Source organism: Pyrgilauda ruficollis, unplaced genomic scaffold (assembly GCF_017590135.1).
Source record: "Pyrgilauda ruficollis isolate IOZ18807 unplaced genomic scaffold, ASM1759013v1 scaffold21, whole genome shotgun sequence".
NCBI classification, from domain to species: Eukaryota; Metazoa; Chordata; class Aves; order Passeriformes; family Passeridae; genus Pyrgilauda; species Pyrgilauda ruficollis.
Window position 1 is genome coordinate 9,399,757 of NW_024520318.1, and position 15,042 is coordinate 9,414,798.

Genomic DNA, 15,042 nt, shown 5'->3' on the forward strand with positions numbered 1-15,042 from the left:
CCCAACTGAACTCTGTGACCTGCCACACAGCCTGGCCTGGGGACTGTGGCCACAGTGCCACCCATCCAGCCCCTCCTTGGCTGCACCAGCTCATCTCAGGTGCTGCTCTCTGTGTGAGCCTCCCCTCACTGCCCAGAAACCGCAGCAGAGTTTGTGTCTGGGCTGTGCAGCTGCCAAGCAAACAGGCTGGCACGTCCAGGGCTGGGAGCTGAGTCCCAAACCCAGCACTTCTGAGGAACTGTGCCACAGTTGGTACTGCTCTATTTTTCCTGCTGTGGAGAGATGGGATCAAAACGTACATCCATGGAATTTTCTGCAGGGAAATCATATGCCCTTTGGAGGGGGTTTTCCTGGGAATTAAATGCAGAATAAAGGCTGGAGATTGGGAAGCAACTGGTTAGGAGGAAGCTTTAGATTGAGGGGGAGAAATAAATACCTTAAGAGAGATGGGCAGCCTTGAGAGAGGCAGGAATGGAGCTGTCCCCAGTGGCTGACAGAGCAACCAGGTCAGACAAGGATGCTGGAGCAGCCTGGTGAACAGGGAAGAGCATCACAGGGGTAACAAAAGCAGGGAGGGTTTGTGGATCTCTGGCAATTTCTAGGCTTTGCATTTTTGTATTTTAAAATATATAAAAGTAGTGATGAGGAGAGATGAAAAGAGGACTAAACATTCTGGCTAAGAATAAACTTTTCAAAAGCAACAGGGTCAGGAAGGAGGGGTGAGAGTTTTACACTTCAAACCCAAGACAGGCCAAAAGCAAAGGATGAGAACAAGGAGCAATGGGACTGGCAGCAGGAAACCCCAAACCCAGAATGTATCATTTACGTAGAGAAGGAAAAAACAAGGGGCTGTTGAGAGATGAGCAAAGGATTCTGTAAAAAATCAGTCTCTGGAAAGGTTAAAAATACCCAAGAAAAAGCTTCTGATGTGGCTGCAAAATATCTGTAAAAATACTGTGATTTTCCTGTCCTGGCTAACTATGAAAAGTAGAAAATCAAAGCAGGTCCATCAAATGTGAACTGGGATGATGTGGAAGGGGAATAAACACCTGACACAGCGGATGTGATGTTCGTTGGTGCAACAGAAAAACAGCAGAAAGAAATACTGCAATTCATGTAAGTTTTAGAACTTTATTTCAAATACCCATGGTTTCCTTTTATATTATCAATGTGCTAGAAGTTCACACTACTGGCAGAATACAGGCCATTTAAAATATACAATATTCAGACACATTTATATGTAACAGAAATTATGGAATGTATTTACAGACATACAGTATGGGATGAAGCTTTAAAATCCTTTACTCTATTACTTACACGTTTACACTGTTTTCAGAAATAACAAAATTAGATCACTTTGTAGAACATCACAATGTCCAAAATCACCTTACAAGTCCTCTCTTTCTAAAACAGTTTTTCAAAGAACCATTTATAGTCATAAAGGGATAAGAATACCATTTGCCATCCTGCTGCTACCAAGAACAACAGAGGTGCCCTGGCACTGTGAAGAGCTGTCCCTGGTGGATTTAAGCAGGGAACAGGGCCTTCACAAAAGCCTCTCCTGCAAAGGGGAACCCCCAGTGCCATTAGGGGCTCCCGAGTGCCTGGGCTGCTCCACCTGGAGTGTGTGACCTGGCAGAGCCTCAGACACTGCTCAGGGCTCGCCAGGTTTGGGGATGGAGTGTGACACCATGGAGTCAGGTAGGAACGCCGGCAGCATGGAGCACTGAGGTGGATCTTTCCCACATCCTCCAGCACAAATGCCCTGAAGAGGAAAGAGCATCTCTTCTTTGCGTTAACACACAGAATAGAACTTTATACGTGTTTTCTTTCAAATACTCTTCATGAGATACAACAAAAATTGCACATAACTACACTGAAAAATCCCAACCCATTTTGCAAGAGAGAACTGAAGTGGGTTTGGTAAATAAACCATTAAATAAACCGCATGATGAAACTTCAGGTTTGGATTTTTGTCCTAAGCATCTGGACAAGATTTAGTGCTTGCCAGCCTGAAAACCTAAGATTACAAATGTCAAACTAACACAATTACCTGCACTGAAATTCCAGAGTGAATGTTGCTCACAACAAAGTACCTGGTGCCAGGGACCTTTTGCCTGCCTGGCCTCCAGCCACAGGTGGCCATGAGCTACTCAGGTTGTGAGCCACACATGGCAATAGAAATGGCTCTTTCTTGCAGGCCAGACTCAAGCCCCCACCCCATTAAAAACTACTGTTAATTAAATGACAAAATTCCCACCAACCTGAATACTATTAAGTTTAATTTTCCTTAAGTGCTGGAGCAAGCACCACACCCTCACAACTCCATGAAGGGAATGGTTTTCTTCAAACAGGGGTATTTAAATAGCCCATGATGGGTGTGCTGGTAAATGCAACTGTCCCTGTAACAACAGGTGACCTCATGTTGGACACCAAGATGAAGTCAGTGCCTCCCTCTCTCTCAAATGACGTGCAGACAAACACACCAGGAACACCCTGTCTCTGTTGCCTGTGAGTGGCAGCATCTTCCCCCTGGCAAACTGCAGCAGACACTTCAGACAGCTCTGTGTAACCCCGTGGGAATGACCAATGCTCCTCACCAATGGCATCAAGTGAAACACAAAAACTACGTAAGGGGGTGAGAATGCCTGCAGAGAGAGCTGCTCTTCCTGTGGGTACTGGAGTTCCTGGCACCTCCATTCCCTGCAGGGCTCAGGGCACTGCATTTGCCCAGCATGAGGAGGTTTCGCTTTGCAGCTGGGCACTCTTAAACACCTCCCAGGTGTTCTTCACTTGAAATGTGACCAACCAATGCAAATAAGAAGCAACTGGAATAATTATGAGAAATAGGGGATTCCACAATCACCACAATGGCCCTTGAAAGAAATACATGAAGAAAAAAAGAAAAAAAAAAAAAAAAAAGGAAACAAAACTGCAAATCAAAAGGGGGAAAATACAGCTAAGACCAGTCCTTGGCACTCCCACAGCAGGTTTTACTTCTGCAAAAATGACTTTTAGGTAATTTGTTCCCATTTCTTCTTCCTTTATCTGCATAAAATCCTCTCAGTGTATTCTGCTTCAAATATATCCCAGACAGAATATGGCTGATGCCTGGAGTTGCTTTCAGAACATGTACCATCTATTAGTAGCACAATGTTCAGGGATGCTTTGAATTGGGCAACACTCAACAAAGGAACCACATGGGTGGAAACTGGATTCTGTGAGGCCTTTTTGTGCAGGAGAAAAAAAAAAGAATTGGTAACTGATCTGGTAGCAAGCTTGGCCTTGTCAGTAGGACCAGAGCATACAGACCTGTCTTTATTTTGCACATCAGCTTTCCAGGAAAATGCAAAATTTGTCAGCTGCCTCTCCCACTTCTGTACTGTGAATTCCCATTATTACGTTATGGGAAGAGGAATCAAGAGCAGTTCTGTAAAACCAGCACATCTGTCTACATAAACTCCAACTAATAAAGGGCATTACTGAAAGCCTTCTCTAACCTTCAGAGCTGCCTTAGCACAGGTGCTGCTCTGCCAACACCCAGCCCGCCTGGGGAACTTGAGAACCGTGCTCTCAACGTGATCCGTTCTGTGCCTGCAGGGGATGCTTCAGCCCCTCACAAATGTGTTAGCTGGGAGGACTTCTAACGACCAGCAGGGCAGGCTGGCACTGGTCCCACTGCAGGGAGATGCACAGGATTCTGGTGATCCCACAAAACCACCAGCAGGGGATGTGAGGACGGGCAATATCCCTCCACTGCTGTTAGAAAAGTATTCAGATAAAGACATGTTAATACCCAAACAGAAAGTGAACCCAGCAAGAATACTGATGGGATTAATCCCATTTGAACAGATCTGACTTAGTATCTTTTACTAAAGTGTTTCTGGCAGAGAAAACATGCAGTAATTTTTCCATTGGGGGGAAAAAAAAGTGGGTTTTTTTTTCTTCAACTTTTAGTGATGAGGACCTGACAAGGCAAGGGACAGCTGTGTGAAGTTCGACCCTGTTATCAAACACTGCAGGTTAAGATTGTGTGATGCAATTTAAAAAATATTGTAATAGAAATAGCCATTCTTTGGAGGCAAAGAAACTCCATTTCTTTGCACCCCGTGGGTAAGGAAAGTAATTCGATTCCCTGTGTGCCCACTGCAGCAACACCCTTTTTTTTATTTTTTACAAATTGACCTAGGAATTGCTTTCCAGACTCTAAACCCATTTCTTCATCCTGCAAGGTCCATTTCTACAGCTGGCTCCAACAGCCAGCCACTAGAATTCCCTGCCCTCCTCCCAATGAATTCTCATTTTTTTAAATAAGGGGCAAAAATATTGGTAATAAAAATGTTCCTGGAAACTGTTGTGATCTCCAAAAAATGGAGAAATGAAGAAAACATTCCTGTCAGGAATCACGGAAACTCATTTCCTTAGAACAGAGCTCTGTGTGTTTGGATGCACTGCATGGGCAGTAAAGTCTTCAGGTCCTTCTCTTAGCCAAGGTAACCCAAAAGGTCCCGGAGGTCTTTACACAGCAGACAAGTGGTGAAGTGGCTGCTGCTTTGGGGGTGCCAGCTCCAGGAGCGCCTGGACAGTCACAGCTACCTGTGTCAAACCCTTCTCTTCTAAAATATGCAGAGGCAAACATAATTGCTCCTGAATGGGGAACAAAACAAAGACAAAAACAAAATGGATGAAAACCACTCAACTGAAAAGAAAAAAAAATTAAGCAAAAGGTGACTGAAATATGAAATGTTATGGACAGGCAGCACACACACATAGGGGTAGGACAAGAGATTTCTGCTTGTGACAAAGGAACCATGACCTTGACTACTCAAGAAAGATGGCCTTGGGCTAATCTCTTGTGTTCTTTTAATAGTAAACTCCATAAATAAGAATTTGAAAAAGGATTGTGGGAGAAAAGGGGAATAGCAAATTGTCCTCCATCTCTGCCCACACCGGGATGGCAGCAGTTTATGAAACCAAAGTAGATGAACTTGAGGGGGGGTTTGCTTCAATACGATCAATGTGCTGCAACACAGAGCAGGAGAGGGGCCACAGCTTCCTTCCCAAACACACCTTTTGGAGAGAGTCCTCCTGGGACAAGCCTGTTCAGCTACAGCCGTGCGGGAAGCCCTGCTGGGGGGCAGGGAATGAGTCACTACCACTCACTCACCTCCCCAAAGTGCCCCTGCTTAGTGGGCGGCCCCCAAAATCATCCTGAGGAGTAACAGTAATACACAACATGCAAAAAGAGGTTTCAAAGTGTTTATTAACAGTTGTGCTATTCTCAGTCTAAGATGTATTTAAAGCCTCATCCTACAGAAGTCCTTGGCACCTCCTGGCCATCCTCACTCCACAACAGTCAGGATACTTGTCCAACAGTTCTCTGTATCCGCAGAAAATAACCAAGTGTGTCCTTCCTATAGAGCTACAGAGACTATAATATGTGTCATTTCCACAACTGGCATTTCTCCACTCCTTGAGTCTTTACTGATTTTTGAGGTTAAAGAAATCCTTCAGCACAAACAGTGGCAGCCAACACTCCTCCCTCAAAGCTCCGAGCAGAGAGAAAACAAGTGAGCCCTGACTGCAATTCTCATAGAAAGCCATATGCTCAGGCTAAAATACATTTTTCTTCCAGCAAATGTACATTACTTTGAAAAAAGTGTGCTTTTTGAGAAAATACTTGTAAACTTGAGTAAATATGCCTTATCTTTTTCTTATGTATGCAAACAGATAAGGGGGGGAAAAGCTTTGGAATGACTCCATATCACAGACAGTAATGACAAAATTTAAAAACTGGAAGGCACTGTTAGTGTAAAACCCCTTCAGCTTTTATCACAGTGTTCATTAGAAGTTAAAAAACACAGGAACTGAGTTCATTTTAGTTCATACCAGTAAGCAGTGCAAAAATAGCTTACTTAAAAATAAAACAATCTCCCTCTGTCAAAAGTCCTTTCTTTACTCCGTGATGTTTGGCTTGGACGTAACACTTTGTGTGACCTGGACAGAAGGCAGCAGCTTTTACTTGCTCCTTTGATAAAAACTCACTTCATGGTACAAGAGCTTGTGAGACCCACATACACAACACATTTTTACTGGTAGTGACCACATTTGCAACTGAACTCCTGTGGACCTTAAACTGTGCTTCAGAGGTGTTTCAGGATATGGCTGGAATACCAACACCACTTGCACTGGGCTTCCAAGCCATTTACTGCACTTGCAGATATAACAGAAATTTATTGAAGACAGATTTGGAACAGCCATTTCCTGAACACTTACCTGTCACTGGTCTCTGAGCAGAGCTCCCTGAATGGATCTCCACTCTGAGGAGACACGGTCTGTTACACACGTGGGGAGTGCCCTGAAGTTCTGAGGTGTCCCTGAGACATTAAAGCATTAAAGCACCAGGATGCTTTCCCTGGGGAGGGAAAGGCTGTGAAGCTTTATGGAAGACTACCTGAGTTTTGTAAAACAGTGAAGAGTGCTTGTGCAGCTGGGCCTTATGTTTGTGCAATTGCATGATACAAGTGTTTCTGAAAATGACAGGATAAGAGGAAGAAGGGAATAAGCATGGAACGAGCTTGGGTTGGAGTGCCCAAGACCAAGGGACAATTCAACAAGTTTTTGGTAAGTCTTATCCAGATCACAGTAAAATACTATAACATTCCATAGCACCTGACAGGATCATAAAGATTTTTCTTTCTCTGACAGAAAACTTTTCTCTTAAAGCTGTTAAAAGAGCTTAATTTCCCTAAAATTTTTCTGCTTGAACTGTTATAATGTTCAAATAGCTCAGGATTCACTGACAGTTTTGAAAATCCTGACTCAAAGTAATACAGCAGTCTATAAATTTGAGAAATCAAATGCTCTTAGAAGCAGGATAAAGGACTGGGGGTAAAAAACAAAACCAGTTAGAAAGTTCTGTGGATGACACCAGACCATGTCTCCTAAGACTGTGAGATCACATCAAGAACATTGACATTAAAAAGAATACTTCACATTGTTTAACATTTTTCATCAGATAATCCTCAAGCAATTTACCAAAGTGGTTGCATTTCCCATTACACAGATGGGGGAACAGAGGCACAAACTGACACTGCAGTTTTCACTGCACCACTGGTCAGCAGACTACAGCATGCACCACGTGTCCTGACCCGAGCCCTCGCTGGAGCCCAGGGACAGCACCTCCTCCCTTGGAAAGCATTTCATCTGCCCAACGTGGCACAGCAAATACAAACGGGAATTGGGTCATGGATGGTGGTGTGGGTGCACCAACGTGTTTGTACATTGTATTTGTCACCTCTGTCCCATCCATGGGAAACAAAGCACTTCATACACACAGTCTTGGCAAAGCCCAGAGTCTGTTCCCAAGCACTGGAGTGATGGAGGGAGGAAGCAGCAACCACTATCCTTCACTAGAGGAAAAAGACCCAGCGATAGAACATACAGAGCGTTAGCATTAGAGTACAGTAAAACACCACAAAGCCCCAGAGCTGAACGGAAAGGGACACAAGACTGGATTCTTCTGAATCTGTCCCCAGGGAAAGAAGAGTCTCAACTGTTCTTTTAACGCTGAGGTTTAGCTGGAGAATGTCAGAAGGGGAACAAAGATTGTCCTGTCCAGAGTGTGTGAGCAGGAAGGGAAAACAGACAGAAAAAAAAGGTCAGTCAGTTAGCCATAGCAACATCCACGAAGCAGTTATCAGACATCTCAGATACAACCTACACATTTGAGAAGCACATCACAGCTGGTTAATTCTCACATAGAAATCTGCAAGACTCCCATTGCAAAGAACTCAATGTCAGTGTTTAGTGTCCAGTGAGGTGCCTGTCACCTGTCCAGCTCCAACATGTAATTATTCCTTGTTGTTAAAAACAGCAGTTTACACAAGCCTTAGTGAAACCCATTTTTCTCCTGAAGTGAAGAGGTTACAGGTATCTGAGATGCTGCTGGCATTGAGTACTCACCAAAGTTCAGCCTCCACATGTAACTTAATGAAAACAGCAGGACAAGGAATAATTTATGTGTAACTGATGCTTGAATGCAGCATCCTACAGAAATATCTATTACTAATTAGAGTTTAAGAGTTCTGTAACTATTCCCATTGTGTGCTCTCGTCTCCCTTTCCCACAGGTAACTGCTAATAATCAGTGAAATCTAGATGCATGGATCAACCTGTTCAGCTGAGGGTTTCCTTTGATCCAAGGGCTTTAAAACCACCAAAGTCCTATGGAAATTGCTGCTCTGCTGTGGTGCCTGTAATTAGCCCTTTCTGAAAGTAGCCTTCCCCTTAAAAGGCAAGTATTCCTACATGGATCCATGCTTTCAGAAAGCCTATTATTTTTGTAATTAGAATGGAAATGAAATGAAAAACCTGCAGGCAACTTTTCAGGAAAAACACACCAGGCTGCCATGCCATTCTTACATACAGGTATCTTATGTTCACATCTCAGCAGAGATGTAATGCAGACATGTGAGAGCAGCTTTGGAGTTCAGGGCGGGTATTTTACTAAGTTTTCGCAGAGAGAACCCCCTTGAACTCTTTCACATTAAAACAAGATATATGAGAAAAACAGGAGGGCCCTACACAGTAGGGGTAGCAGATGGAGCAGCTTGGGTTTACAGGGGACTTTGTCTTGATCGGCCTTTTTGTTTGTTTGGTTTTGATTGTGGGTCATTCCAGTGATCTTCTTTGTACTGCAATCCCATAAAAATTGTATCTTCATACTTGAGGGAGCTATAAATAGGGAAGGGCTGGGATGGAATTGCACAATGCCCCAGATGAATTTATATTGTGCAGTTCTGCTGGGATTGAAAGTCCAAAGGTTTTTAGGGGACAAAGCAGTGCAGGATCTCCCAGCATTAAGGATCACTTACAACTCCCTAGCTCTTTCTAACACAATTCACCACTGAGCCATGTGAAACTGCCAGGCAGCTCAATAAATAAGTCATCTTAAAATCCCAGTGGCTCAAATGTCTGCAAGTGATCTGAAAACACCAGAAATTCCTGCATGACTGACTCAAGAACTGCCTTTAGATGTAGTTGGGAAATGAGTAATGGGGTCTACTTCTCCCTCTCTCGATACAAAAGAAACCAGCACCTACAACAGAAACACCAATGCTCAGCAATGTAAAAACCCAAATCAATTAGTGCACTGGAAGGGAAATTAGGAAAAATATAATATATTAAAACTATTTGTACTGAGAGAGCTGCTGAATAAGACAAAGTGCAAAGGACAGGATAGCATAAACAGGGTAACTGGGACCAACAGGTTAAAATGGACTATTTATGATGTGTCCATCTCCTAGATCTTACAAGTTTCAAAAGGGGACAAGGAAGACAGACTTCTACCATTGGTACATAACAAAAGAAGTAGGAACTATGCAAAGAGAGCTACCATCAGAGAAAGGCCAATAATTCTGTGACTTGTTGGTAAGACAGTAAAGACATTTATGTAAGAGAATTATTGGGAAGGAACATGAAAAGCTTTGGGATAAAAAATAAAACATGCAAACCATCATCCAGGTTTTATCCCACTTTTAAGCTGTCACATACCTAATATTGAGAAAAGGCAACTGGTTTTATAGAACCTGCCAGTTTTAAAGGCAGACTCAAAGTCCACCAGCTACTATGAATTTGATGTACAGTATTTAAGTGAATCTATACTGAAATATAAAATCTATGTACTACACTCTGATAAACTGTACCTGGCTTAATTTTGCTCTGAAAGACCATGCAAGGTAAGTCTGATCTATACTGCAGGACAGCTTATACCTGAACCTTTTAAACTTTTACATTTTGTTTTAATCTGATATTCCAAATAATGTTTTATTTTCTGAAGCACCAAGCAAAACTGCATCTGAAACATTATATCAGGACATCAGAAATACATACCTGAGGCACTCCAATCCTTCTGCAAGCTTCCAAGAAATTCTCCACGTTTCGTCTGCATTTTGCCATAGTAAGTTTAGGCTGCAAAGAAGCAAAGGCATACAGTGTTCTTAACTGGCAAGGTTTTAAAAGATTTTAAATTTTAAATAAAACTCTTAATAAATCTCTTTGCCAAAAACACTGCGCTGACATAAGCTCGTCTAATTCACAGCAGGCTTTGCTGAAGTTTGCTTTTCTTAGAAAACCATCCCAGTTTTCAAAGCTGTTTTATGAAAAGCTAAGTTATGAATGCTGGATGATTTTAAAAAAAGGACAATTCTAAGCCCTACGGTATTTATATACACAGTGTTATAAAAAACTGGCTAACACTTTTAGTGACTATAGTATAATAATCTTAAAAATGTCTTTTGATGAAATGCACATCCATAGCTTCCATACTGTGATTTCAGAGCAATTTCATGACATAAAGCAATCTAGAGTCTGTTTTGGATTACTACATTGCAAAACTATATAAATATCAAACCATACTTCAATTAACAAAGAGGTAAAAAAATAAAGGCTAGATGAAATAAAAAAAATAATGTCAGAAAACTGGAAGTGAAGCTTGCTGCTTGTCAGACTCTTGTAGATGTGTTTAAGTAATTAAACTGTTCCCTGTTTGAATTGCACTCCCTGGCATTTTTTCAACTGAGGTTTTTTTCTGCAGTCAGTTTTCACACCTCTTCAGACATACCACAGCACAGGCTCTGTCTTGTTCCTGCTCTCAAAGCTTATTCTCTTCTGGTTCAAGAGACACTTGAACCAGACACTGGTTCAAGTTCCCTGCTCCTATGAAGATGCCTTGGAGCAGCAGGCAGCAGCCTCCAGGTGCTCAACACTTCTGTAAGTGATGGGGTTTCTTCTGTCCCCTTCATGTGCTGTGTTCCCCACCAAGGAAGCAGGTTAAAGGCCAGCACTGGCTCCTTTCTCCCAGAGGAGTACAAAGATCCCACTGTGCCTGGGGCATGACGTGATGCCTCTTCTGCTCCTGGAGCCACGCGACTCCAGGCTGCCTCTTCCTTGGGATTCACATGACAAAGCCACAATTTAATTCCTAACACAGAACACTCAGTTGCACATCAAACCAGGCCATTGAAAAGATCTCACTGATGCAAGTCTCCTGAGCAGTGGCTCCCTGCCTTTGCTTGGAATGATCCCATAACCTGCCTAAAATGTTGGTGTCCAGTTCAGTCATTCTCAAAATGACGGGGCCATCTGTCTGGTCACATTGAGTCCCAGGGACACAATGACACACTTGGCAGCCCTGGAAGTGCCACTTCAGATTCCAATCAACATGAAGACTCGCTCCGAAAGAAGGGCACGTCAAGAGAACATGTATGTTTCAACTTCTTCCCCAAGGAACAATCTCTGATTTTTTTCCTTATTCATACAATTTAAAGGTGCACAACAAACAATCTGCCTGTCCATGTTACTTTCAAGTAGCTGATCCTAAATATTTTCACTGAACTTTCTGACTTCCACAAACTGGATAAATATGGTATCTCACAGATTTTGGCCTTTCTCTAATTCTGTGCTTTCCCTACAAAATAGACTGCAATACTTCCCTGCTCTCAACAGTCCCCTGACACAGCCACCTTTTTTTCCTGTTATCACAAAGGTATGACAGGATTCATTTTGCTCCAGGAGATGCTGCTCTCCAAGTATCTTGAGTGTGTTCTCCTAAAATTCCTAAGCAGAGGAATTTGTAGTGCTGCGGACACAGGACTCAACTTGGTCTCTGCCTGGTTTCACTGTCTTGTGTAGTGGAATCGTACTTGCTCTAATTCCCTACTATGTTTTCCTGAACTTCTCAGTCATTTTGATCTTTTAAAATATCCTGTTTTAGTTTTCATGCTGAACTGTCTCATATTTTACTAGTTTTGAAGTTAATGTGTTTAGGGAGCACATGAAACATTTGCTTACAAGCTGTTAGAAGTAACTTTCTTCACATGAAACAAACCCAAACAGAATTTTATTCAGTGACACTACAGACCTTTTTTCAACAGCACAGATGGTTATTTTTTGTCATGTACATTCACTGAGAAGAATTTAGTGAGAGTTTAATGTCTGTCTGGATTACAGGACTTTGTAGGATATCACTTTGGACAGCCATATAAAGTAGTGTCACTGTTGCACACTTACAACAGCAGGTGAGGGCACGTGGATGCTGGGGACAGAGCGGGGCCGCACGTGGTTGGCCAGGTGGCACAGGACGACGCCGTCGGTGAGAGCCGCGCCGAGGTCGCTGGGCAGTGACACCTTCAACCGCGACTCGATGTTCTGTGGGAAGCCAACAGGGACACACGGGCAGCTCAGAGCTGCGCTCCTCCCGCTGCACAGTTCGTACGAGGCACAGTTCCTGCATTACAACTCTGTCTGTCCTCACGGCATTGCCAACCAGCCTGCTGAATAACCCCAAGGAAAGCCCTGCGCATTACTGTGGCCAGGGCTGGCCACAGTCTGGGAGCAACTGAGTTCAACGAAGGACAGCTCTCATTGTACAGCACAGCAGACTAATACACCATTACTAACAAATAATGGAAATCAGGCTCTAGGAACAGTATTCTTAACCGTACATATTCTCAGAGAATGGTTCTGCCAAGGGAAGTGAAAATAATTGTCCTTGTGGGTTGAAGGACAACACAATTAACAAAAGTCAAAACAATATTTTTGCCTTTAAAATAAAAACTGAACTATTTGGTATAAGCAGTCCTTTAAAAAGGCAGTTAGCATTTGTTTAAGAGAATGAATAAAAATTCAATTTAGACTTTCAAACTCGTTTAAAATGCTGTGTGAATATCATCAACTTGTAATACTGTACAAAATTTAAGTATTAGAAAAAATTAAGTTTACCTGGGGAGCAGAACAAGAGACAGACTACACAGAACGCAATGTGAGATAACATAAGAGAGGGTCTGCAAACACCACCAAGTTTTATCTAAGGTAGTTACTTTTCTGCTTTAAAGAAAGGAGACTGTCCTTAGTCCAAAACTTCCCCCAAAGAGAGGAAATTTTCTCTATCTGGGATGCTTATGGCTTTTAAGATTAGCTTCAGTAAGTATATTCCTATTTATTGGGAAAATTCAACGACTAATTACAGCACCTCAAGAAATCCCTTCATGCTCTGCAGAAACAAGTCTAGGGCAAAGCAGAGCAGTACCTTAATGCCATGTGGCATTTCCAATATTCCTGTTTATTGTCATTGTACCTGGGCACAAACCAGGAGTGTGGTGCCCCTGGGCAGACAAAACGCATAAATATTAGAAACATTTGTGGTTCAAGTGTTCTGCACTTAACTAAGGATAAGGCAAGAATCAACAGACAGATCTAGAGCACATGAGGAAACCATGATGGCAGCATGACTGGCAGCAGTCTCTGCACTCCATCTGCTCATCTGTCAGCTTTATAGCAAAAAAGAATTTAAAAAAAGACATCAAAAGGAGACAGTAAAGGCAACTTTCCAAGGGAGCTCCTTACAAGTGTGAAAGCTGATAAGGAAGAAGGGAAGCACACATAAAATCAGAGCTCACTGGACATTTAAGAGCAGGACTTGACATAGTTTATTACACAGAATTTGAAGCTGACTTTACCTACCACAAACAGCCAAGTGAACACCACTGCACCCATCTGAAAGAAGTGCACAGACTGTACCACACATTTCATTTTGGTCAACTGTGCCCCATATTGGTTCAGTGAAACTGGTCCGTAAGACAAAGGCAGATTTAGCAGGGTCACAAAGCGCATTTCCTGCTATGTTCACGTTCCGGCTCCTGGCAGCACTGACCTTGCGTAGCTGCTCAATCAGCTCCAGCTCCTCCTCCCGCTGCTTGGAGTTTTGTCTCACTCGAGGGTCTGCAGAATCATTAGCAGGAGACAAGGCACAGGTAGAGGATGAAGCAACAGCTAAAACAGCAGCATGAAGGAAAGAAAATAACTAAGCACAGTTTAGCTTTGTGTTGTTTGCTACTGCACACAAAGTTCTAGAATGGGAACATTACATTCCTTTTCACAAATCTCTTTCTTACCTTTGATTATTGATCAAACTAATGGTCTACCAACCTAAATGAGATGTCAACACAAGTCCCTTACTGTTTAGATTCTGATCTTTCTGTTGGATAACAGTCATGCACAAATGTCGACAAAGTTCTGCCACATGCAGTAAGTTGAAACGGTTCTGTCTTTCTCCAGAAATTGCAATTCTGTTACAGGCTACTGGGTAATGCAAAAATTATCAAGTTGTTGAAGGTTTGTGCAGCAAAGGTGTAAGTCCAGACCAAGATGAGCAAATTCTTACACTTGTACAGGTATGACAAAAGAATATTGGGCAGTTCCAAATAAAACTCTTGTTTGTTCACAACATATCTGATGTCATCTCTCTACAAATGGAATTATGAAAGTAGTTTGATGATAAAGACCTGAAGTAACAAAACACTGCAAACCCCAGGTAATGCAGATGTCAATATAACGTAGCAAAACTAGCTGATTTCTGAGCTATATAACCTACCTTTCTTGGCTCCATCCCTGACAGCTGTTCGGAAAAGGAAACTCTCAGGTCGCTGGGAAGGGTTTCTATAGGAAGGCGGGGCTGCATGGCCAGGATATGGAGGGGAAAGGTGGACTAAACAAATGTGGAAAGGCACAGGAAAGGAAGGAGGAAGAAGGAAATGGTTAGCGTTTAAATAGGAAATGGGTACAGCAATGTGGTAATTAAAAAGAACAAACAAAAAAATTTAATGTAATGATGACAAAATAAATTATAGCCATGCATGATAAAAGCAGAGCAGGAAAAGGCACTTCCAAGGACACTTGCATGCAAAGCACATTCCACATACCAATTCCAGCAACTGTTCTGACTCTTGCTGAATGAATCTGTGTGCCAAAGCCTCTATGAAGGCCTAAACCAGCCAAACCCTGTGCTCTGCCTAGGGACATGGTTCATCCCTTTTGTCTCTTCCCTTGTGTTTTTCTAAGGAGACCCAAGTAACTGGGTAAATTCTCTCACACAGCAGTGCCACAGACAGAGGTGGGAACAGATGCTCCCATTTCTTCATAGAACAAATAAGCAAGCAGGCATTTTAATCTTATTTTTCAGAATTTTTTTCCTGTCCCTGTT

General features: G+C 42.5%; 1 protein-coding gene across 13 annotated transcripts in view; it reads right to left on the reverse strand.

Moving 5' to 3' along the window:
* Positions 1-1,120: 1,120 nt before the first annotated feature.
* LRCH3 (leucine rich repeats and calponin homology domain containing 3) overlaps positions 1,121-15,042 on the reverse strand; it is a 60,228-nt gene continuing 46,306 nt past the window's right edge. For 5 of the 13 annotated variants that reach the window (XM_041467731.1, XM_041467728.1, XM_041467732.1 and 2 more), the window contains 5 exons: positions 14,434-14,547; positions 13,714-13,832; positions 12,072-12,209; positions 9,894-9,971; positions 4,664-7,613 (listed from right to left, as the gene is read on the reverse strand). In XM_041467731.1, coding sequence (XP_041323665.1) covers positions 7,413-7,613; positions 9,894-9,971; positions 12,072-12,209; positions 13,714-13,832; positions 14,434-14,547 — 650 coding nt within the window. In that variant the 3' untranslated portion in view covers positions 4,664-7,412. The other 8 variants (XM_041467733.1, XM_041467739.1, XM_041467738.1 and 5 more) reach the window with 4 other exon arrangements.